The 23772-nt window shown below is 37.8% G+C and overlaps 1 protein-coding gene across 12 annotated transcripts in view; it reads right to left on the bottom strand.

Moving 5' to 3' along the window:
• Positions 1 to 23772, bottom strand: part of DENND1A (DENN domain containing 1A) — a 170900-nt gene that overhangs the window by 74925 nt on the left and 72203 nt on the right. For 10 of the 12 annotated variants that reach the window (XM_052668120.1, XM_052668130.1, XM_052668119.1 and 7 more), the window contains 3 exons: positions 17645 to 17755; positions 12674 to 12774; positions 3996 to 4041 (listed from right to left, as the gene is read on the bottom strand). In XM_052668120.1, the coding sequence (XP_052524080.1) occupies positions 3996 to 4041; positions 12674 to 12774; positions 17645 to 17755 (258 nt within the window). The remainder of the gene's footprint in view (positions 1 to 3995; positions 4042 to 12673; positions 12775 to 17644; positions 17756 to 23772) is intronic. The other 2 variants (XM_052668122.1, XM_052668128.1) reach the window with 1 other exon arrangement.

A 23772-nucleotide genomic window follows, 5' to 3' on the forward strand; every position in this document is an offset into this window, starting at 1 on the left:
GCTGCTGCCAACTGAGTGACAGACATCACCGGTGCTGCTCTAACGCCACGGGACAGCGGCAGCAAACCTGCAGCCACCACCGTGCCTCCTGGTGCTGCACAAGTCACAGTAACACTGACCCGCCGGGAGTGCATCCGCTCCAGAATCTCTTATATAAACATACCATCGTTTTTGTTTCTTCCAACAGTTGGATAAAAGACAGTTCAATACGTAATTTGGTATGCTTTAAAATGCTCATCTCTTTTTGGTGCCAGGAAAGGATGCTAGAAACCCACTTTGACCAAATTTCACTCACAAATTCACTCTGGAGAATTTTAAAAGAATTAAGATTCCAAAGTCTCAGAAAAAGCTCTCAAGTGACTGGAACCTTAAAACTGAATGGATAAGTAAACTAATAAATACTTCTCTAATTTTTAACATCACTTCCAAACGTCCTGTTTGTGCTCTGAGCAAAGGGAGGTCAGGCCAGGCACTGCTCTAACGCCATGGCTGGAAGCCTGGCACAGCAGATTCTGCTGTCAGCAGCTCAGAACCAAACAGCTAGAAGAGCTGTTCCCCATGCTTAATGAGATCCACATGTGCCCAAATTCCAGCAGGCAGTGTAGCAGGGCAGGGACACTCCTCTGCCATCAGCGAGATCACGCTGAAGGCCTTTGCTACAGACAGCTGCTGGAAAAACCACTGGCTACAACACAAGGTAAGAGGCTGCCAGCACGGTTTGATGCTGTGTGTAACACAAAGGTTGATTCGCTGTAGCATTAACAATAAAATAGCATGCAGCATGCAGGCACAACATAAAGTAAGATTATGAAAGGGATGTGTTCGTTTGATGGAGTTTCAGCTCCCTATCTCGTTATTTATCAGTGCTAAGTACTTATCTTCGTCTAATATGAATTCAATTAGTTCTGTAAGCATGTTCCATTATTCATGTGATAACTCCAGCCTTGCTTATCCAACAGCTTATAAACTTTTAGCCTTCTTTGAAGTTACTCTGTGGATTGCTAAATGGAAATCTTATAAAGAATGACAAAGTAGGTGATGATAGAAAAGCTGAAAAATAAGAGCACAAAACACAGCTCTACATTTTCTACCACGATTTTCAGTCATATATCAGCCAGAGCCCTCTGACCTACAACAGGAGATTATCTTATCTCACTGGAGAACATTTCAGTCACAGCAAATTAGACTTAACAGTCAGTGGATATGTTTGATATTTTAATCGTAAGAAAAAATTGTCATTTTCCATTAAAAGAGCTTCTAGAGACCCCATATAATAGGAGACTGCAAACTAACTTCAAGATGCACAACGGTTTGAAATAAAACTTTCGAGGTGAGACAGAGGGTGCACTTTGTTTAAAGCATTATAACTGCTATGGTATTTCTGCCAGAGGTCCCGTTGTGAAATGGGGAGAGCAAAAGTCCACAGAAGCAACACCAAAGCTGGAAAATTATTCTTCTTCCTACTCTCCAAACTCTCTCTTCCCTTTACACCAGTTTTCTGTGCTCAGGTTTAGGCTCCACTAACATCTATGCAACAACGACAAATCCTGCAGAGCTGCTGGAGCAGAACTGTGAGCCTGCATACACCCGACCCCCATGGGGCTCTACAGAAGACAACAGTCCACCCGTCTTAAATGGAATGGGAAAAGAGGAATTAATCCCTTATTCTGAATCTAGAGTGTGTGAATCAACACTTTGAAAAGGACTAAGCGCTGAAACTTCAGCAGTTAGTGAAAAATGGATAATGACAATAAAATGGATAATGACAATAAAATGGATAATGACAATATTTTCTTTGCTGTTTATAAAAATATTTTTCAGACGGAGAAATTAATGCAAAATATTTTTTAAAATACTCAACTGTTGGAACACGAGAATAAATTGCTGTTGCTACTGAGCAGTTATTCTAGCAAATAAGCCTACATATGAGGAAAAGGAGAAAGCAAATAAGCTTTCAACACCCTAACCAGGCTATGAGGTAAACTAGTTATTGTCTAGTTTGTTTGACAGATGTCACCTTTCCTTCTCCCAAGGCACAGACAAATTATACAGCACTTGTCAACAAACAACATATACAATAGCTCACTGTGTGATTTTATTTTATTTTTCAATAAACACATCTAGCTGTATTGGAAAGAATTCAATTTACCCATAAGAGCAGGAGAGAAGGCAGTTTTATTTATTTCATTTACTTCATAAGGCACTTTGAAAAACTGCATTTTGCCAACGCGTGTGTGTTCCAGAATCTCCAGCTATTCAGAAGCCATACTGGATTTAGTACTAAACAGATTTTTCGCAAGCTATAGAAATGGATGAAAATTGGCTGCTCCAAGAGCAGCTCGGGTTTTTTTGAGTTTTTACAGATGGAGTTTGGAAGGCCTACAGAGCCCTGCAATGTGAAAAGCTGAGACTAAGGAAGAGCTACAATATCTGAAGCTGCAAGGCAGGAGCGAGACAAAGCAACTCTAACAAGTAGTTATCAGCTTTTTGTTCCTACACCCTTCGCCAGGCTGACCACGAAACAAGGCGATGATTACCTGACACAGACATCGAGCAGAAAAGCTCTTACTCCATATGAAAACTGTATGGTAGGCTACTCCCTAGATGTTACATTGGTCCTGCCTACATAGTATTCAAATGCAATTATCAGAAATCCCTGTAACAAAAACATACTAAGCGCAAACAAATGTGCATGTTGACTTTTGGATCAACAGCTTATTCACCAACACATCATACTAAAATTCTGCACTTTATTTAGAAATATAAAGAGCATCAAAAATTATCTGTGTACAAGCAGAAGCAGGGGGAAGTCCTGAATGTTCCATCTAGCTTATGAAAAGGTGACTTCTAAGAATTGATTTCACATTAGTACTGGGGAAAGAAAAAGGAAATTATACTACACAGTATAATACTGAAGATTTGCAATGAAGACAGAGAGGATCACTGTTTCACAGATATGCTCCCATGAAAGAAAATGTTTGATCAGTACCTACTTCCAGAGAAGTAACAAATTTTATGGACAATATAAAAACAAATATTCTAGTAATATGCATTAATTTATACGATGGAAAAATCAGAATCATAAGTTGTTGCATACCCTAAACAAATAAGCTTAAATTTCTAAACACATGTATCTCAAACAGGGGCACAAGCCAACTAACTTCCAAGGGCAGATGCAAAGCCTTCCAGTTCAGCACTGAGTACTGATTTCAGTTCCTGTGGAGAGGCAGTGCTTTCTGAGAAGGAATGCCTCATCAAGCACATACACAGCACTCAGGCTTCCTGTGTAAAGGGGCACAATTAATAAGAGCAAGCATTTTCATAGGCATCTAAATTAATAGATTATGTGCTCCAGATACTCTTAAGGAAAGTCATCAAGTGTTTCTCCAGTATGGGAAGCAAGAGGAAATGCGTTATTTCCACTTTTAAGAGGGTGTGGGTTGTTTTAGTCCTTGTTGTTCGTTTGGTTTAAAGTCAGACAAATTATTATGGATTGTTTATATGTGACGCTTTCTGTGAGGCCTGCTTTTCTGCCAGTTTCGTGTTAATGTTAACAGCAAGTTCCTTCTTTTCAGGTCTTTTCAACATTAAAAAAAAAAAAAAAAAAAAAACAATCCAGCTGGAATGCCTAAAAGAGAACTGTAACTGTCAACATTCTGGTTTAACATTAACTCTGCCTTTGTAGTACAGAGTAAAACTAGAGGTGGAAAGCTGACTAAATGAAGCAACAGAATGGAGAGGGGAACACACCATGAGCTCATCGCTGACTGCTGAACTGCCAAGGAAGGACACCAGAGGGTTTGAGGTACCGAGGAAGACTTCCTTGTGCGTTAGCATGATTACCTACGCCTAACTGCAATTCTCTGTGCGCTCTTACATAAATTAATGGGATTATTTCATTTTTAATTCATAATGACTGTACGTAAAACTACTTAGAGAATGTGGGCCTAAGTCATAAAACACATGTATTTTCAGAAATGGTTAGAAAGACTTACCTCCATCAAACTTAAATGTATTCCAATGAGGTAGGGCATTGGGGCACTGCAAAGAGGAGGAAAAAACTTGCTTTACATTCTCATAGCACTGGATTAACACATACGACTTATAAAATTAGCTACAGGAAAAGACCAGGGATTCTGGATTAAACTTTGGGATATATATATATATATATATATAAACCACATGTTAACAAAATTTTATTCCGTATTTGAAAGATTTCTTTTACTATGCAATATTCCCTTATTATCATAAGATTTGATTTCTTTCGACATCAGAATTCATAAGTGTCTTTGTTAAGACAAGTACATAAGGGCAGCTATTAAACACACACACACACACACACACACACACACACACACAAAATAAGGTGATCTCTTAAAGTACAATTTTCAAATAATTCTATACTCTTTCAGCAGACTGATTTAGTTGTAGAATTACATGGTTAGCTCAGTGAATGCACATCACGCAGTCGTGTAAATTTTAAACCCTTTGATTATGGGTTCAGACATTTTAAATAATTCAACTAAGTATAAATCTTGAAATATTTACATTTATAAAACAAGGATGTAAAACTACTTTGGAAGATTCTGATCAGCTCTGTAATTACTATGGCATATGCTGGATCATTATTTCAGAATACAATAACAAACTATATCGAGAGGTTCGTTGGCCAAATTTATAGTTTCAAACATAGGTGTGACAGTTCTGTTATCAAACAGAAAGTTAAGAAAGATTGATCTTTTCAGTCTTCTGTTCAGCCATGTTAGCAAACAGCAATATGGGCTACTATGTCACAAGGAAGAATACTGAATGAAAGCAGAATCTTTGTATATACAGTATTTCTAATATTAAGCTTTACTACAGGACTCCCACTCAGCTAATCAGAAAAAGCTCATATTTGCATTGCTTATTAGAACATATCGAAGAGGATGCCAAAACTGCTAGTTGCAAATATGGCATACACTGCCTGTTAAACTGAAAGCACAGACAGACACAACTTTTAAAATAGAGCCTCATTTGATTTTGGATACAGAAGCTTAAAGAGCTCATTTTCAATTTCAGATGAGAAAGAAGAGAAATGTCACTGTTCTGCCTTGTTTTAAAATATCTTCCATATTGCTTTTATAGATGGCTGCCCACTGTTCTGTAAGGGAAGAACAGTGCTGGAAGAACTACTGCTGCACACCAGCAAAAATCACTCTGCTTCTCATTTTTGTGAGGAAATTTTTTTTTTAAAGTAACAATTTCTGGTATGCATATTAATAATCATGTTTACCACTGTACCTTGAAAACTGCTACTCTGTTGGATACTGCACCAAGAGATGTAAACAGCCTCTATACTACATGCTCTGCGTGGAAACATTGTTTTGTTTTTATTCTTGTTTGAAGGCAAACACATAAAGCATAAATAACTTCAAAGAATCCAACAGGTCCTGAAGAGGCTCACCGAGCTGCACGGCCTGCCAAGAACACCCTTACCCAAGCTTCACCCAACACAGCTCCCTGTCACAGCCCACAGGCGCTGTTAACTCAGGAACTAACTTGGTACAAGTCCCAAAGCCTCTGCTTCCTTGGGGATTCCACAGATGAGAACCAAAACATATATCCAAGTTCTTGGATAAGTGTTACAATTTTTTACCATTCAACATGATACACACTTAGTGCATATGGATTGCTGCTCATCTGAGGAGTATTTATTTGTCATTTTGCATGTTTTATTTGTGACAAACACTCTCTCTTTCACCCACATCTCTTCATTTCCAATGGCCACATTCCAGGAGCAAGAAAATACCCAGTAATTTCACATTCAAAGTATAAACCATTGGTTTAGCTGCCAGCTGCACAAATGCTCAACTTCCCCGTGTGCCTTGCTATGCTGTTCAAGGCTCCTCCAGTACGCACTGAAACGAATGTGTTTCTAATTAAGTAGTTTCAGAACCACGACAGCTTCAATCTCAAAAATACAAAGTCTGAACCTCGGCAGGAAGTCGTAAGACTGCAAACGTCTCATCTAGTAGAACCTTGGCTAACGTAATGAAAGGAAGCAGGAAGAGTGCAGTATTCCAGAAAACCAGCCACTTTATTAATGCATCCAAAAGCAGAGCCTGTCACCAAGCATAAGAAAATCTGAATCTGTAAAAGCTGATTAACTGTATCATGTCCATCCTTCAACTGCCCAGCTCATCCACAAAAGAATGCAAATGCCTAAACCCTTAAAATCTTGCACTCCCTGTAAAACTTTAGGAACTGATAGAAAGATATGCCTTAAGATACAAAGGTCACCTTTGGATGCAATGAATTGCCTTTTCAATTTTCTAGTGAAAGTCATCAAAGTAAAGGCAATACAGCACGTAAAGCTATTACAGGGATGGTACGAAGGCCACAATATCTAACTTTTGTCCGGTATTGGAAGTTGTTTTTTTCCCGTGACCTTGCATTGCTGTGCTGTAAAGGACCCAGTCAGGTGCCTCATGTGCTGCACTTGGACTAGCCGAAAAAGCAGCAGGACAAGTTGATACTGTAACACTACAAAAAGCCGTTTAGCTCACTCTTCATAAGAAAGGTTTTGCTGATCAATAAGAAAAAGGAAACTTCAAAGCAGAAATTTGTTTAAAAATGCACTAATTTTGCAACATTTGTGGTACCTTTGTGAATAGTTGCAGAGATTTCAGCTAGGGAATGTGGTAGAGCTCAGAAGATGATATCGAGTAACTTTATCTTTGAAGGAAAAAAAACTATTGTTCCATGATACATAAATCACAGAGCAACAGCAAAAACATGCTAAGGATAATTCACTGTGATAGCTCCTTATACTTGCAAAAGATCAACTAAGCAAACATAAATAACCACAATAAAATGTAATTCTGGTAAAGAGCACATAATTATTTCCTATCAAGTCTACCAAAGAGATTACACTCTTCTGTCATCACTGAAAAAGAAATACACCTGAAGCAAATGTTGAAGATTCACATCAGGCTTCATCGCATGCCATTACTTACTCAGCTACCATGCTGTACCAGAGAGGACTGTGCACCCCTCCTCACCATCCAGACCACACTACAGTAGTCCTTCCTCACTGCCATTCAGGTCTCAAGCCATTTTTACCAGGTTCCATGCGCATTTCCAAGACTTCCCAGTCAGCTTCGGTAACATCCATTGCTTGTATAAACAGGAGAAACGCTTTGTGCAATCTAATCCTTCTGAGACCCATGACAGACTAAAGACTGACCTACAGACCAGTTTTACACACTGCTCCACAAGTCCTGAGACTTCCTACAAGTCCACAAGACTTCCTACAGCCACAACTCACAGTCACTCGAAGTTGTCTGATGGCAGGCAATAGCCATTAAGGGCAAAATAAGAAGTATCAATTTCTGCTGTGCAAATTCACTGCTTAAACAAAAAGCCTGCCTAAGCCTTTTGGAACAAAGACTGAGGCTATTACTCCTCTCCTGCCACAGCAGTTCCCAATGCAGGGTTATTTACAACCAAATGAGTTATATAGGTAAATACCAAATCATTAAAGAAGCAATGCATAAGCATGAATATGGATACTATGGACTTAATGGCGAGATATTGCCCATTTATTACAGTTGCATTTTACAATTTCTCTAATTCTTTTCCTTAGGCTAACTAGAGACCTCTTAATTATGCTCCCAAGAGGTGGGCAACAACTAATTGGAAGAGAATCAGGTGAAATAGAGGGACACTTCCTCTTAAGTGAAAAACAACAGCAACAAATAAAACCAACAAAAAAAGTTCATCTTAAAAGAAACAAACAAACAAACCTGCAATTCACCACAAAATGTAATGTAAAACCTACAGATCTCAAAGAAAGTTCACAGTTTACAGCTACACAGGGATTTGCACCAATTTGCTCCATAGTTCCAGGAAAATTGATTAGGCCACATTTAGTAAGTTCAAGTCCTGATACACAAACTCTGACTTAATGTGTTGCTCATACACCACCTGCATTTTATGCATTAAGCAGTCTCCTGATTTCTCTTCAGTTTACTTACTGAGATGTAAAAGAATCCAATCCCAAATTTATCAGGGTAATTGATGCAAATTAGAAACCTGACCACATAAATTGGAGTGATGTAGAAGCGGCACAGCTAAGAAACCAGAAGAGCAACTACAACAGCTTCCAGTGAGTACACAGATGAAGCAGGTTACACCCAAAGCTACTCAGAGGCTCAGAGGAAGGAACCCTTGTTTCCCAAGCAGCAGGAGGACGTGCCCCTCAGTTACCCCCTCCACCTTTGTAAAGGCACACACTGAGCAATGTGCAGATTTAGAAAATGAGAGAAAGGGAGCTTTAAAAAAATTTTTATGAACCAATAAAAACTCCAGAGGAAAGGGAAAACCGCACCAGTAGGAACATTTGTGCAGCCCCTGTGTCAGGGAGCTCTGCAGAGGGCTTTCTCAATGAACTATGTCAGCTGCTAAGAGATCTATCTCATATAAAAGGTGCTTTAAATTGCCTTAGAAAATTTTCTGCTGCTTCTGGTCGAAGCACACTTAATGACCAGTGGTAAAGCTCTGGACTGAGAGAACATGCCAGGCTGTGTCACAGCAGCCTAGTAAAGTCTTTTCTTATAGGCTAATTTTTAACACAGACAATGAGAGCAAAAAGAAAGAAAACAGACACAGTGGGAATGTTTTTATGCCACGTGAAAACCAAACTGAAACAAGCAGTGAGGAAAATTAATAGACTGTTTCACATCAAGGAATATTTAAACTCTCAGCAACAAAATAGATGGATGTGATCTGGCCAAATTTAAGTATCTGCACGTGCTTGGTTACTGATGCTTGGTAGCAGGAGCCCATTAACCAGTGCATTTGGCACCTGCTGGCATGCAGTCCCACCTCCTACAGCAACAGTTCATGTGCCTCCTCTGTTCTCTATTCAAGGAGGATGCAATTGTGCATTAAGGTGTGAACTTTAATGACAGAATTTCCACCAATTTTCTGTCTCCTCCACCCAAAATCTTTCCCTGGGCAGAAAATACATTGATGAGTGGTTCCTAATTAGAAAAAAAAATAAAGAAAGAAAGAAAAAGAGCTGCCCCTCAATGCACTAGGAATCAGATGACTGAAATCACTTTAACAAACATGAGCCACTGTTACTGGCTCTGCATTCCTAGCACAAAGAGCAAGCGTGGTGAGAACAAACATTTTGAAGATAGGGTTTTGTCCTTTCAGTTCTGTTAGGTACATGAATAAGGAGAGCAACTGAACATATTTTTTTTTTTTTTTTAATCCTTTTGAGAGGGAAGTGAGAAGGAAATTGATCTCTTTCTCCATCATAAGCTAAAAAAAATTAGCAAAGGTCAAGCTGCAAAAATCAGAAATCACAGTGGTTTGAAAATATGTGATGTATAAACAAAGGTAAAGGACATAATGCTTCAGGAAAAAAAAAGAGCTTTAACCATGTCAGTGAGACATTCACTATAAGCATGCTTGCAGCAGAGTTATCATTAACATGTAACAATATCCAATTATCCAATTCATCATCTTTCTCATAACAGCTCAGGGGAACTCTCCCCACTCTGAAGTTTCTCGCATTAAAGAATCTTCAAATGCCAAGAGGAGAATTAAAGTATTCTACCTTTCCAGTCTCTGGAAGCAGAGCTGCTTTACTTTTTTGTAGTTCTGGAAAGATTTAGTAGTCATCACATGTGCTGCCCCACGGAAATACAGCAGATTTCAAATTCCACAAACATGGAACTGAGATGCAGTGCATCAGTCGGGACATTAAAAGTTTCCTTTCCGCAAAAAGGCTCCACTGGAGCTCCAATAATTAAAAGCAAATAATCACATATGGAATATACTTTTTTCAAGACTTTCAAAGATAACAAGTAATACAGCAATCTGATACCCTTCAGCAATTTGCACAATGTTCAGAAGTTTCAGAAGCACCAACAGCACAGTCAGCATGCGCCAAAGGACAGCAAACACAGTGAACTGAAGGAATGTCATTCTCTGCATTTGTAAGAATGGAAAAACTCACATCACTTCAAATTTTCTTAAGTTTCCCTTTTAGCTCATTAAAATTCTTACATCACACTTGTGAAAAAAATAACAAGACAGTAATTAAAATTAAATTAAAATAAACTCTTGTGTTTTAAATAGTTTCAGGTCATTTCCCTGTAGAGACAGATTCTTATAAGCATCTGATTGCCTTAAGCCAGAAGGAGTGAAGCTGATTTCTCAGAACAGATAGGCAAAAATTACCTTTCTAATTTCACATAGTTACAAAATAAACTGACTCTATTTTAAGAAATATTATTATGGCACACAAATTGTTACTAAACCTAATTACTCAAACAATTTGTACGTGTGACTACCTCTCCAAATGAAGTTCATATCAGGCTAAGGCAATCTGTTGTATTTGTGAGCATGCAATTACAACCTAATAATAATATGTTTTAAAATCATACTTTTCACACTCTGGCTGGCTTATTTGTTATAAGGCAAGGTTTTACACCATGAAAGAATTCATTCAAGTACAGCTCAGTGTCTCATGTCTTTCTCTCTGGGTACACTGCCCAAGTGTTTGCTTTTGCACACCTCTGTACAAAGCTGTGGGATCTGGACTCAGCCCCTTTTTAACATGGCTTTGTCAGAAAGTCAATGAATATCTCATCTTCAAACCCAGCAAAAAGCCTCTTGTGATCCACATCCTCATCCTGAAAACTCCTAGCAGCATGTACCTGAAGAAAAAACTGGCAGCAGCAGCCTTCATGTGTTAATTACACATGCAAAGCCCATTATGCAGAGAAAGGGCACCTGCTGGCAGTGCAAATGACTAGAACCTGCCCTTCCTGTGCAGTGAGTAAATTGAAGGTTCATTTCTACAGGACATAATAGTTTTTAGATTCCATTCTGTGTATCCTCACAATAGGCACATACTTAACATTTAAATATTCTACAGAGGAACAAGCTTCCTTTAAATCTACATGTTTCAGCTTCTGGCACTTAAAAATGCTAGTTATCCCTGCTAGCTCCTTCCTCTTGCTTAAATGCAGAGAAAACGTCACACAGAACAGGATCACTCATAAAAAAAACAACAGAACACCCTCCCCCAAATCACCACGCTAAGAGCCAAATGTGAAATAGTATGACACAGTCACTTTCAGCTCATTTTTTTTCAGAGGACTTTTTAAACTGCCAGGGCTTGCAGTGAGAGAGGGCAGAGGTGGTGCTTTCATGAAGACTTCTTCCTTACTTATTTCAGGAATAGAAGCAGAGCTGACTGGCCCGTAATTCCTTCCCTGGATCTTCCTTCTTGCTTTTTCTAAAGATGTGTAACAGTTCTCTGAGGACATCCCTCACTGCCAATTCGTTTCACACACAGTGAAGCATGGCCTTACAACTTCCAGGAGCAAATGTCCTGCTTTCTCTGCCTTTTCTATCTTCTCCATCACCCATCAGTGTGACCATAGAGCATCAGGTCCATATTTTCCTTAGTGTTTTCCTTTTGGTTCTAGAACTGTAGAAGCCTCTATGTACTCTGTACATTCCTCACTTCAACTCAAGCCAAACTTTGGACTTCCTAATTCTATTCCTGCATGTCCAGGCAACTATTCCTTTAACTCTCTAGCAGGGCTTGAAATTTTAAGTCCCTGGACCACCTGAGGTAAGCGGGCAGCCACTCTTCCTGGTCAAACTTCATTTGCTGCTGCATACACGGTGGGAACAAAACCAGCAAGTCACACAAACTGAGTGACTAAGCCGAGCAACTAAATGCTGCAGGATCTTCAACTCCTTTGCTAATTACTCAGAATCCTCTTCCTCCGGTCCCATATGCAGCAAATGGGAGATATTACGTTATGGCTGATTAGACTAAACTGTTTGACTCTGTGCCAGAAAAGAAATTAAAAACCAAGAGACTGCTTGAGAGGTGCTGTAGATAGGCTTCTGAACAACTGACCACCAATTCCAAGAGATATTTAGTGACACTCTTATCTGGAGATGTCAGCTGCAAAGGTTTCTTAAGCCATACAGACAGCGTGGAATCACAGAACAATTTTTGTTGGAAGGGATCTCAGCAGGGCAGCTGCCCCAAGCTCATGGACAAAAGAGGGCCAGCTTTGACAATGCTTGGTATTGCTCTTGGGATGTGCCAAAATCTGAAACATCATGACCAAGAATAATTTTTCAATGAATTACAGTCATTTCCCTAACTAAGGTATACACGTTGTGTACACAACGAAAATATGAAAAGATGACTGTAAGGAAATGAATAGCTTTCTCCGCATCCCCCCCAAAAATTCAGGTAAGTAGAAAAACTAAAGTATGTTCTCCACTGTACCTTCGGCTTCCAGAGTCTTAACTCAAATTTTATGATTTGACATAAATATGCTGAAAACAAATTACAAATACAAAATATTTAAGTTGCAGCATTTCACAGTAACCAGACACATCAGTGTATTTCAACATACTAATACGCAATTACCTGATGACATCAATATTTCTTTTTACTTAGTAGGCTCACCACTTCCTTAATACACATATGTATTTCCAGACTAACAGTATCATCATATAAGAGGACTTATATAAGAGACTTGCAATACAGAAATGCGAATGCTGTTGTGAATCTAGATTTTATATGTATACCCACACACATACACAGACACACACATACATTATCATATACAAACAGCCTTACCAACAGTAGTCCAAGAGATGTGGGGGCAGAACAGGAATGTAAACATGTTGCCAGAACATTGGGTAGAGCATAGCTGCAGATCCATGAATGCAAGCAGTTAACTGAAACACACAGATTAATGGAAGAACATTAATAAGACAGAAAACAAACAAACAAACAAACCTTAAAAAGCTAATGATGCAAGAAAAAAAGAATCAAATTTGGTTTTATAACATGCTTTATTAGACAATATTCAGTGTTCCCATTAAAAAAAGGGTACCAGTGGATAAAGCACAACTAGTTTTTGGTGGTAACATTGACTGTCTTTGTTAAATAACTGAAAACACAATTCATTCAACAAACAAAACCTGAAAAGAACACCCAGTGTTTCACAAAGCAAAAGAAATACTGAAATAGAAACTCAAAAGAAAGAAAAAGATGGTAAGGGTAAATAAAACCCTAATCCTGGCAATTACTATCCATTAATACAATAAAAATGCACTGAAATTATAAAACAAGCTGAAAAATATTTAAGCTCAGGGAGGTACAATATCAGTAGCATCGTTTTCATAAGAATATACCACATCAAACTCAATGACCATATTTTTACTACTTAAAAAGTATGTTCATCTTATTACCCTCCACCAATCATTTGATCCAGTGATTTTTAAAAACTCATTCAGAATGGTTTTGACATTGGCAGGTACTGAATTAAAAAGCTCAAAAACAGCAAACAAAAGTGCTGGTCCAGCCCTGGGGAGAACCCCTGTAGTGCTTTGCAGGAAATTATGTGACGCAATTCCACATCCTTTCAGTTTCTCTTCTCCAAATCAAAAAGATGTCTAAAACCAAAACTGTTTAAAAATTTAATTTTTTACATAAGAAGTGATTCTATCGGGTTTAAATGGATTATTTCCTGGCATTACTGCATAGCATGGTTGATGCTGTAGAGGACTGAACTCAGTAATCCAAGAAGACCCCTTCCAAATCCCCCTTCCATTGGTTTTAAAACTCAGCAAGAAAAGATTAAACAGACATAATGCTCAACACTGCAGACATCTGAGCAGAACCTGTCACTTATTTTTGAGATGTACTCCCACCTTGCTATCTGGCATGAATTCAAATAACACACTACCTCATGTAAGCACTGCTACTGTCCTTCAACTCTGCCAAGATAAGGACTCATAAAAAAAAAATAGCATATTTGCTGGAGACCTCACCTGATTAGTGATTGCCATACAGAAAACAGGAGCTTAATAATAAGGCAGCCTGAGAAATGCCCAACTGTCAAAACTATAGGAATCCAGCATTTTAAAATAAGATTAGTTCCACTACCTCAGCTTCCTGCAGCTGTTGCTGGAGAACGTAAAAAAATGGCTATGTACAAAAGACACTGAGTTAGTGAATCGCATTCTGCATTTTTACCTCTAAGGTTTTAAAAGCAATTTAATCAATGGAGTTTTTTCATACATATAAAAATTACGAACTGTTGTTGAATTATAATAGGCCATCTTCCAGTATGTTTTACTCTCCTCCTACTATGGACACACAGTGCCCAGTGTTACACATGCAGTACACCACTACAAACATAATATGTAAATAATTACCAACATGTGAGTGTAAGATCATCTTTCTGCATCACTCGGGCTAAAAGCACAGCAGAAACATGAAGACTGAGTTGTACAAGAATGAAGCAGTGAAAACAGGGGTGCTGTAAAGACTGTGTATGGAGGTGAAAACCTGTGCTGGCAGCAGGCTGCAAGGGCTGCAGCAGAGCTCTTGGGAAGGAAGAATTCACGCGTGAAAAGGAGCAGTTCTAAGACTGCTGTAGAACAAGAACAGTGAGAGCTCAGCTACGTTGTATCACAAGGCCATTTAGTGAATGCTATTGAACACATGTTGTGTTTTCCTTAACCTTAGAGCCCTGAGACACCTCAGAAACCTATCAGGGAAGAAGAAGCTGGGCATTAGAACATTCTGTGACACAGGAGAAGTGAAATGGCAACCTCTAAGCCTTCAAGAACAAAAGACCAGAGTGGTATTTTTTTGCTTTGTAATAATACACCATTTTAATATTGCTTTATAAGTAATGAAATTCACTCCAATAAGATGGAGCCAAACAGAAATATGATCATATTTCACAAATTTAAGTTTTTTAAGACTCATCTAGTTTCATGTAAGCCATCTCTTTATGATGAAAGGCAACCTGCTGTCATCACACACTGCCAACGCTCCTTCCTGAGCCGGGGCTGCAAGGAAGGTAGGATGGGAGACAGAGCACTGGGCTTAAGGAAAGCTGGTGGCAGTTTGTAACTGCGTGCTCCCGCCAGTAGGTGCTCTTCTGTCCAACAGTTTTCATGTGTGCTGATTCACATTTGGCTCTGTATGAGTAGTTAGATCACAGAGTGGTTTTTGTGGCTGTTGTTTTTAAGAAAAAGTAATTGATGTTTTGAAAAATTACTTGAATTTCCTTTTGTAGAAAACAAAAGAAAAAAAATTGAAGAGAACAAAAATGAATCTTCCAGGGCTTTGGTACATATAGTTTATAAACTAGTCAATAAATACAGACCCACTTACCTCTAATTAGTATTAAGGATATTTCAAATTTTACGTGATTTACTATAGCATGAATTCATCCTATCATAAAAGACTTTTCTACTCAAGACTGCTTATTTTTCACTCTTCTACTTGATATTATATTTAAGCTTTAAGAATGAAGTGTGCTGCAGTGTGCACTGAAGTGTGCAATGGAAAGAATTAAGTGCACACAGGATCCCTCTACTTTTTTGTTATAAAAAGGAAACAAACGAACAACACACAAAAAAAAAAAAAAGAAAAAGAAAAAAAAAGCCAAACCAAGAAACCAATCCCCTCTCCACCACCACACCACCCTCCCTCTACTTTGAGAATTCTGTTTGGTACGTTTCCAGTTACAAGGTCTTGGCTTCCGCTGAGCACAGTTTGAAATAAAATAATGCAGCTTGTTCCTACTGCTGGAACATGCAGAGCAGAGCGTGCAGGCAAGGAATCACTGGCTCCGGCCCAACACTTCAAACCTGTCTTACACTGTCACTCCAATCTTGGAGCAGTTATATATAAAGTTGTAAGATAAGAATGCGCAGTATGAATACCCCTCCCTACCAAAGAACGAGACATGCTTTTATCTTGGACAGAGGCAAAAGGAAGAGGAAAAGCAGAAGATAGGAAAGAAAACACAACCCTACTTGTGAAATGGCTCATTAAGGAAGGCAAAGTGACAGGTAAGTAATTCTTCTTCCCAGGCTCTGTCACAAAGAGAGAGAGATTAAGCCAACCAACCAAACATTTTGAGATGCTTTGGATAGCCATTCTTTCCTCTTCTCTGTTAATTCCCTACTCTCTTCATTCCTCAGTTTAATAAAAAATCTCCTGTTTAAATTTTACTTAGTTTACTTTAGTAGAGAAGTCCTAGAACGCTTGGCAGATATAAAATTAAGATTTTACAAGTTCACTATGATACTGAGCTACATAACACTCCAATTCCATCAGTTCCAATCAGTGTGGGATTGACTGTAAACATTTAATAATTATTAACAGTTTCCAGAGATTACTTTAACTCTCCTAGATTTACTTACCTTACCAAAGAACATGAGAATAACTATTGTAATCTACTCTTTCCTTTTTCTGCCTCGTATCTTACATCCTATAACTTCAGCCTTTCACACAGTATTTACAATTCCATGAAGCAGTTTTAACCTCAATCACAAAGTAGGCCATGGTCAAACAGTAACAGGCTAGGTAATACCTCATCGAATGGACATGGAGGACTGTGTTTTAGAAAGGATCGTTTGAGTACTTAGGCCATAGAACAAGAAAACAGCATTTATTAAAACCCTCTTCTGCATACCATTCATAAAGAAAACAATCAATATCCATCTACAGAGCAAACAAATGAAAACTTAACATTTTCTTTTAGAAAGAAAAATCACAATGTGATTGACTGATAAACCTTCAAATGCCTAACACAAAACTTTGAAGTAAATCAAGCTCATGTTTGGTTTTGATGTGCAGTCATTCTTAGAAGAGAGCACTCCAGAGTGTTCGGTACCTTTTATCTCTAGATCCTCAATGGAGCCTAAACAGCATTGAGACTAAACCTTTTAAAACAAAATTGAAAAGAAAAAAAAAAGTGGATTGTCTTATTTTAGTCCAATTTTTGAGTCCACCCAGAGAAGGTATATGACAGTATCATTTATCAGTCTCTTTTTCTGCCAAATAAATTATGAAAAGCAGACTTCACTGTGGCTTGAACATTAGTATGCTTACACACCAAGAAGCCCAACAAAGAGCGTATCAAAAGACTTTTTAATTTGAATGTTAGAGAGGAAAAGAAGTTGGGTAAAGCCATCACTTAGAAGCACAGAACTGAGTTTAGGTTGCATGGCAAAGGCTGGAAGGGGCCCTGGAGGTCATCAAATCTGACCTCAACCGTTCAAAATATCATCAACTGCAGCTGTCTGCTCAGGGCACTGTTCAGTTTAAAATATCTCCAGGATATAAAAGGACAGAGACTCCATTGCATCTCCGGCCCCTTTTTGCAGGCCAAGTACATTCATGTACTTAATGCTTTTGTGAACTAAAAAATATATACAGATATTTCTTCAGAAAATAAACTTAAGTAACCTGAATGGTTAGTGGCACATCAATGTACACTTATTTTTCTAGAACTCCAGAAAAACTCCATGCCAGTCAACATAATTACACAGAAATTAATGATGGTAGTCAAACATAAAAGCAGGGCTTCATCTCTGCTTACTACGTCCTTCAACAAGAAAAGAACTTTTCACAAGTTTCTGGATATTCCCTTGTACAACTTTCCAAATTACATTTTCAGTAGGGACTTTCAAACATTGCTCTTCACATTCTAGATATTTCAGCTTATTGCCTATGTATGACTGTCATTAAAAAAAAACAGTAGTGTGAATAAAAGAAATTATTCTGCAGTTTACTTACAGTGCTGAGCTTACTACAACAAATGAGGATGCGGCGTTCATACAGCATACTGGCATAGAGATGCAGCATGTTGTTGACATCAACTGCTACAAAATACTCTGTCAGATTTCTCTACGAAAAGAGATAAAATAATTTTGATTCATGATATTACAAAACAAAGTCTTCCATTTAAAAACAACAACAAAAAAACCCACAACAGACTCCATCCTCTTGTTATGCTACATAGAGTACATGGCTACACACAGCAGGTCACCTTGTGTCAGACCAGCTTTTAATTAGCAATGTCTTCCCCTGACTTTTGGGGAGATAGGTCACAGATTAATGAAATTGAGGATGCTTCATACACAGTTCTAAAATACAAGATAATTCCTGGAGAAATAAAACCTGTTCTGTCACTTCTACAAAAAATGTCAATGCTGCCTGATGAGGCACAAAACTCATGTTCTAATACAACACTTTTACTGAGACAAATTCAAGTTTTTTAAAGAAAAGAAAGGGTAGCTCCAGTCTACATATCAAAGTAATTCTTATCACTGGAAATTCACACGGGCATTTAGCACAAGGTAAGAGCAGTTATACAGGTCATCTGATCTCTCTGTACTCTCCATAGTTGAAAAAACAAATTTACCTGACGGATGGATGTATTTATACAGCAGAAAAATAACTGCAGCACAAAAATTAAAAAAACATATATTTCATTTGCAAACTGCCTCTAAAGCACAGATAGGAAGAACCAAGACACAAGCAGGTAATGCTACTGGAGATGTGCACATACACCACCTGAGCAACAGTGGTTCAAAAAATAAAACACAAGGAAAAAAGCCAGAACAAAGCAAGTTTCATCCACACAACATCCCATCGGCCAGGAACAACACCCATACATCGTTACCAGTAACAGCTCGGGGCATGTGCTGCAGTGGCAAGAACAAGGTATTATTTACTAAGGAATTAAGATTATGGTAATAAGCAGTAGAATTAAAACTTACAAATGCAAACCTAAGATTTTTTACCAACAAGATTAGAAAGCTATCAGGTAGATAAGATCATCAAAATGTATGCTGTTGTCCCAGCATAAAAGCTTTGGCTGCATAGTGTGAGGCCAGCTAAAAAAAAAAAAAAAAAAAGTCTTTGGTTTACAAAAGGTATTTTCTTAAATCAGAGAAATTAAAAAAGCCGCAGCAGTGGAAATGTTAATACATGCAAAAATGCTGACCTAGGTAATTTGTTCCCAAATCGCTTCTTCTGGGTACGAAAGGGTTGCTACACACTAAAGGCAGACTTGTACAAAAAGCACATGTGAGAGCAGAATTGGATTAGTCATGAATTCAAGTGCAATCTTAATCATCCTTAAATAAAAAAGCACAGAAAAGCAAAAAGCAAATATGATTTCGAAACTTAAAGAAGCTCAACAAAGCCCATTAGCACTTTTGACAGATCCAAAGATAACTCTAAACCCACCAATACTTGGCCTGAGAAGTCTGCCAAGATGTTTCATACTGTGCAGAAATATGTTCCACAGCTTGCCATCCAAACACAAAGAACCAAAGAAAAATTAAGCCTTGTATTTGGAAGATTTTTGTGCCCACATCTACATTGGTAAAAACTAAGCTCATTAGAGTTAGCTTCAAACATGTTAACACAAAACAGTCATTCAGGTCTTGTTACAGAAGAGCTGTTGCAGCAGATAGGTACAGTCAAAAGGAGAAGAAAAAAAAAACAACCGAAAAAAAACAACCAGCCAACACATTTTGCCAAAAACCTATTAAACTATCATGTACTTTTTCTGTATTTCTCATCCCATCTGTGCTGATTAGCATGATATTTTTGTCTAAACATAAGCTGTCTTCTCTACATTTCTTCTTCCGCCTCTCACCCATCTTTCCACGACACCAAAACACAACGCATGACGACACAATTACTGCAAATAAATGAATTAAAAGAGTTCTCCAGCAACTCACTGAACTTCTTTAGCAGCCACCCAAATGAAGGGTACGGCAAAAGGAAAACTTAATCCCTACATTCTGCCTGAAGACGTAGGTAGACATGAACATGCACGTATATGTTTGTAAGGCAAAAGTATCGACTAGTGAGAGGGAAAACAGACACAGAGAATGGGTTTGTAATTATTCTTTCAAGTTTACTGTAGAGTAATAGTGGCTTTGACACAGAAACGTGCTTTCAAATGGAAAGATTTACAAGGCTTTACTCTTCCCTGTGCTCAGAAATTTGCCAACAGCACCTGCAAAGCATGTGGGCTGCATGGTAATGTATTGATACTAGGGAAATTCACGTGTTAGCTCTAAGTTGTATTTATAAGAAAGCTGTCATCTTTGAAGATGAAATTGGGACGTACACATGTATTTTGAAAGACATGTCTCATAAGTGACAAAACCATGAATGAGTTAAATAAATACAAATGAAAGCGTTCCAATTTGCAGTGTAATTGTTGCGTACTTTGTTTCCTAGGATTTAAACCTTGCTAAGAAGAAAAAAGAGCGGGATTTTCGTAACAGAATACAGGATCTGGTATCACCACTCCCCAAAATTCAGTAGAAATGGCTACAAAATTCCCTTATGTTTCTTTGAAAGTTCATTTGAAGAACAATCATCTCTTTGATCATCTGCTATTTAGTACCAGTAAATGGACGTGCACGCTGACTCTCAAGGTCCAGAACAGTCCTTTCTTTCTTTGTCATCTAATGAAAACTTTTCACTACAGGTACAAAAAGGCTCTCTGCTCTGCAAAGAAAGAGCGAAGCTCAAGCATATTAAAAACATGCATTATCCTTCAGCATTTTATGCTGCTGCTGAAAGGCGTTTACAGAATTTCTGTGAATGTTTTTTATTTGGACAGATCAGTAGAAGAGAACAAGTTTCCTTCTCCATCCTCCTCCTGGAAATCCCTCATCTTCTAAATATGTTTATTTCCTTTGTAATTTCACAAATTCAAAGTCTAACATGAGTCAGGTCATTTGTTATGCAGTTAAGATACTTTAATAATGCCACGCAGCAACTCCAGAGACCGGAATAACAAAGACAGTACGACAGTACTCCAGAAAACAGCATAAGTATAGAAATAAAAAGTGAAGGAGAATAATAAGAAAAACAGACAGTGAAAGATGTACAGTATGACAAATTGAAAAATAGGCACTGAGATAAGAGATGTAGCAATAAGAATTCCCAAAATAAAACTTACTAAATTTAACTTATTAAATTTAAAGACTTGCGCCATATTTCCCGCAATTAATTCAATTTCTCTCTGAAGTTACAGGGCATTTACAAACTGTAAAAGAATTATAAGAGTTAACGTTTACACCAAAGTGCCCATGCAAAATGCTTTGTGGCTCCTCACACACTGGTGTGATACAGGCAGACAACTGCAACAAGTATGTTAGCATTCCAAACAGTCCTGTGCAGTACTCCATTAATCACTGCATATGACTTCAAAGTTTGGTACTACTAAAACTTTGGCTAATAGGAGTTTTAAAATGTAATTATCAATAAGATAAGCAGGATTTTGAATAAAGCAGTCCAATTGATGAATGGAGATTCATGCTCATTTAATGTCCTTGTATTACTGCCAAATATGCTGCAATTCTACATGAAAGCCATACTGATAGATAAAATTCTCATAATGAATTACATGATAGCTAATAGAAAAAAGACAAACACATGAAAGAAACACAAAATGGTCAACTGCAACAAAAGTTAGACCGGTGGATCTGAATTTTAACAATTTTCTTTCATAAAATGAGCCCTATCTTTTTTAACTTGGGTGTGCATGCATGCGTGCACACATGCTAAAGAACAAAATGTTCTTCCACCTCTATTCCCAGAGGTGCCCTGGTTCACCCCAGACACTGTGCAGAGCTCATCCTTCACAGTGACATCAGCGCCCAGGATACCTACAGCAAAACAGCCACATTCCCTCAGAGGCACATCAGCACCACTCAGTGATTCAAAGAGGATGCTTTTCAGCATCACACAGCACTCCTTCCCATGAAGGCTGAACATTCAGCTTTCAAAGGGTTTCCAACTCCTTCTGGCCCAAGGCCTCTGCTTTTATAACTGCCTTTGATTCACGAGCATTCATCACATCTCCTGCTCAAATGTTTTGGGAAGCTGACTCATACCTTTGAATATGAAGTGAACACGACCAACAGACATAACGAACAGAGCATAAACACTCAGTAAAGGCTTCAGGAAGTATAGCTGTAGTGCATGCGTTAAGCTGCTCTACATCAGTTAAAGCAGGTCCAGGCCAGAAGACCTACATTTAATCCTGTCACTAGTTTCTTACTGCTCATTTTTCCTGCCTTTTAATTTACCAGCCTGTAAAATGGAAATGAACTTCATTTCTTGCTCTCCAGGAGATTTGAGGCTTACCAAATAAAAACTATTAAAGTTTGAGATGATCAGCATAAAAGAGATTACCACGAAATATCAATCCTATAAACAAATAATCATGTCTGGATTAAGACAGGAAATGCACTAGACTGATAGCCATTTTAGATTCAGAAACAGATTCTTTAATAACTGCTAAAGTACCACATTTCTGTAAAAATAAAGCATCTTAGAGCAAAAAGCATATTTACTGAATTTACTGAGGGGATATATGTCTGCATGGAAAGCCTATGACAGAAAAGTCACTAACAACATTTTTAAACAGACATAAAAAGCCCCAGGTGTAAGCTGCTATCCAAATCATCCACAAATGAGAAAGAATGTCTTAATAATTTCCTTCACTCTTTCTATTTTTTCCCCCCTTCTTTCCTTTCATGCCATAAATTTAAGTTTATGACGCTAAGGCAGACTTCAAAATACTCAAGTAAGAAAACTGAGATGTCAGACGCAGAAAATTGGCTAAGAGATGTAGCAGGTGCATATTAAAGAATATCTAAGAGAAGCAAATGCTAGCACTGTCTTCCCACAGGCCTATCATCTGGTAACAAATTTAAGCAATGCTGAAAAGCATACAAGACAATTTTGTCAGGTTTAAAAAGTCTCAGAAGAAGTGGCCCTAAATAATGCAGGTATATATTTTCAGCAAACTACCTAAGAAGCAGATCATGTTTTCCCAGTCTCCTATGTCATTCTTTCAGAAAGGTCTCACTGAATGAATGACAGATCCCCTTTTTTTTTCCCTGTCCATATCAATTTATCCATCAGTACTTCAATAAATTTCAGCTTGCAGTCACAAATACAGATGACAAACTCTTCAATGTTATAGCCTAAATATGATACAGAAGGAAGATGTCATCACAAATGAAAGAATGACAACTCTGCACAACAACAGTTAGAAACGTAGCTTTAAAGCAACACAAGAGTCTACAAACCTAGATGTTCCTCTGAATTAATACAAATATTTTAAGTAAGGATATGATGTCTGAATATACCCACAACATCTTAAAGAACAAGCCAAATTAGCACCAAAATGGTATTTGATCTATAGTTGATCTATATTACTATATACTAGCAATAAAAATGTTTGAAACATTGAACTCTTCCACTGCCTACATTACACCCTTGAGACACTTGAATAAATTTAAAAACAAAACCAAAAACATGCTGTTCCAAAACTTTTTTCTTTAACTAAAATTTATTTGGAACTAGCATGCTCTTTCTCTAACAGAGAAAAGAAAATACTACATGTTAATAATTACTTTCCAAATTCAGCTTTTAATTTCAGCTTCTGATACATCAAGAAAGCCAACAAAGTATGGAAACATCACAGAGAGCACAAACTTGAACCTAGATGCAAAAGAAAAAATTGGTTCCTTAGTTGTGAGAAGTTTCTTTTAAAGCATAAGTTGCTACAGAGATGAAATCAACTTCCTGAGAGAGATTAAAATCCTTTCTCTCAAACTTTGCATTTTACATAGAGAAGAATATTTGTAGCACTCCTCTAAGTGACAACCAAAACTGTCTTGGGATTACTTCCAGGAATTCTTCATATTCTTCTTGTAAAGTCCCACCATTCATGCAAATTCACATCATTGGTTCCCAGAATTTTTTGAAAGGCCACCACACCTTCACATGCAGACAGTTACCAAATCCCTGTTCTTTGCTGATTTTGAGCAGGCTAAAACTATAGATTTAAAATTTTCTCACTCATTAGGACAAAGAAA

Source organism: Tympanuchus pallidicinctus, unplaced genomic scaffold (genome assembly GCF_026119805.1).
Source record: "Tympanuchus pallidicinctus isolate F22 unplaced genomic scaffold, pur_lepc_1.0 scaffold8, whole genome shotgun sequence".
In the NCBI taxonomy this organism is placed as follows: domain Eukaryota; kingdom Metazoa; phylum Chordata; class Aves; order Galliformes; family Phasianidae; genus Tympanuchus; species Tympanuchus pallidicinctus.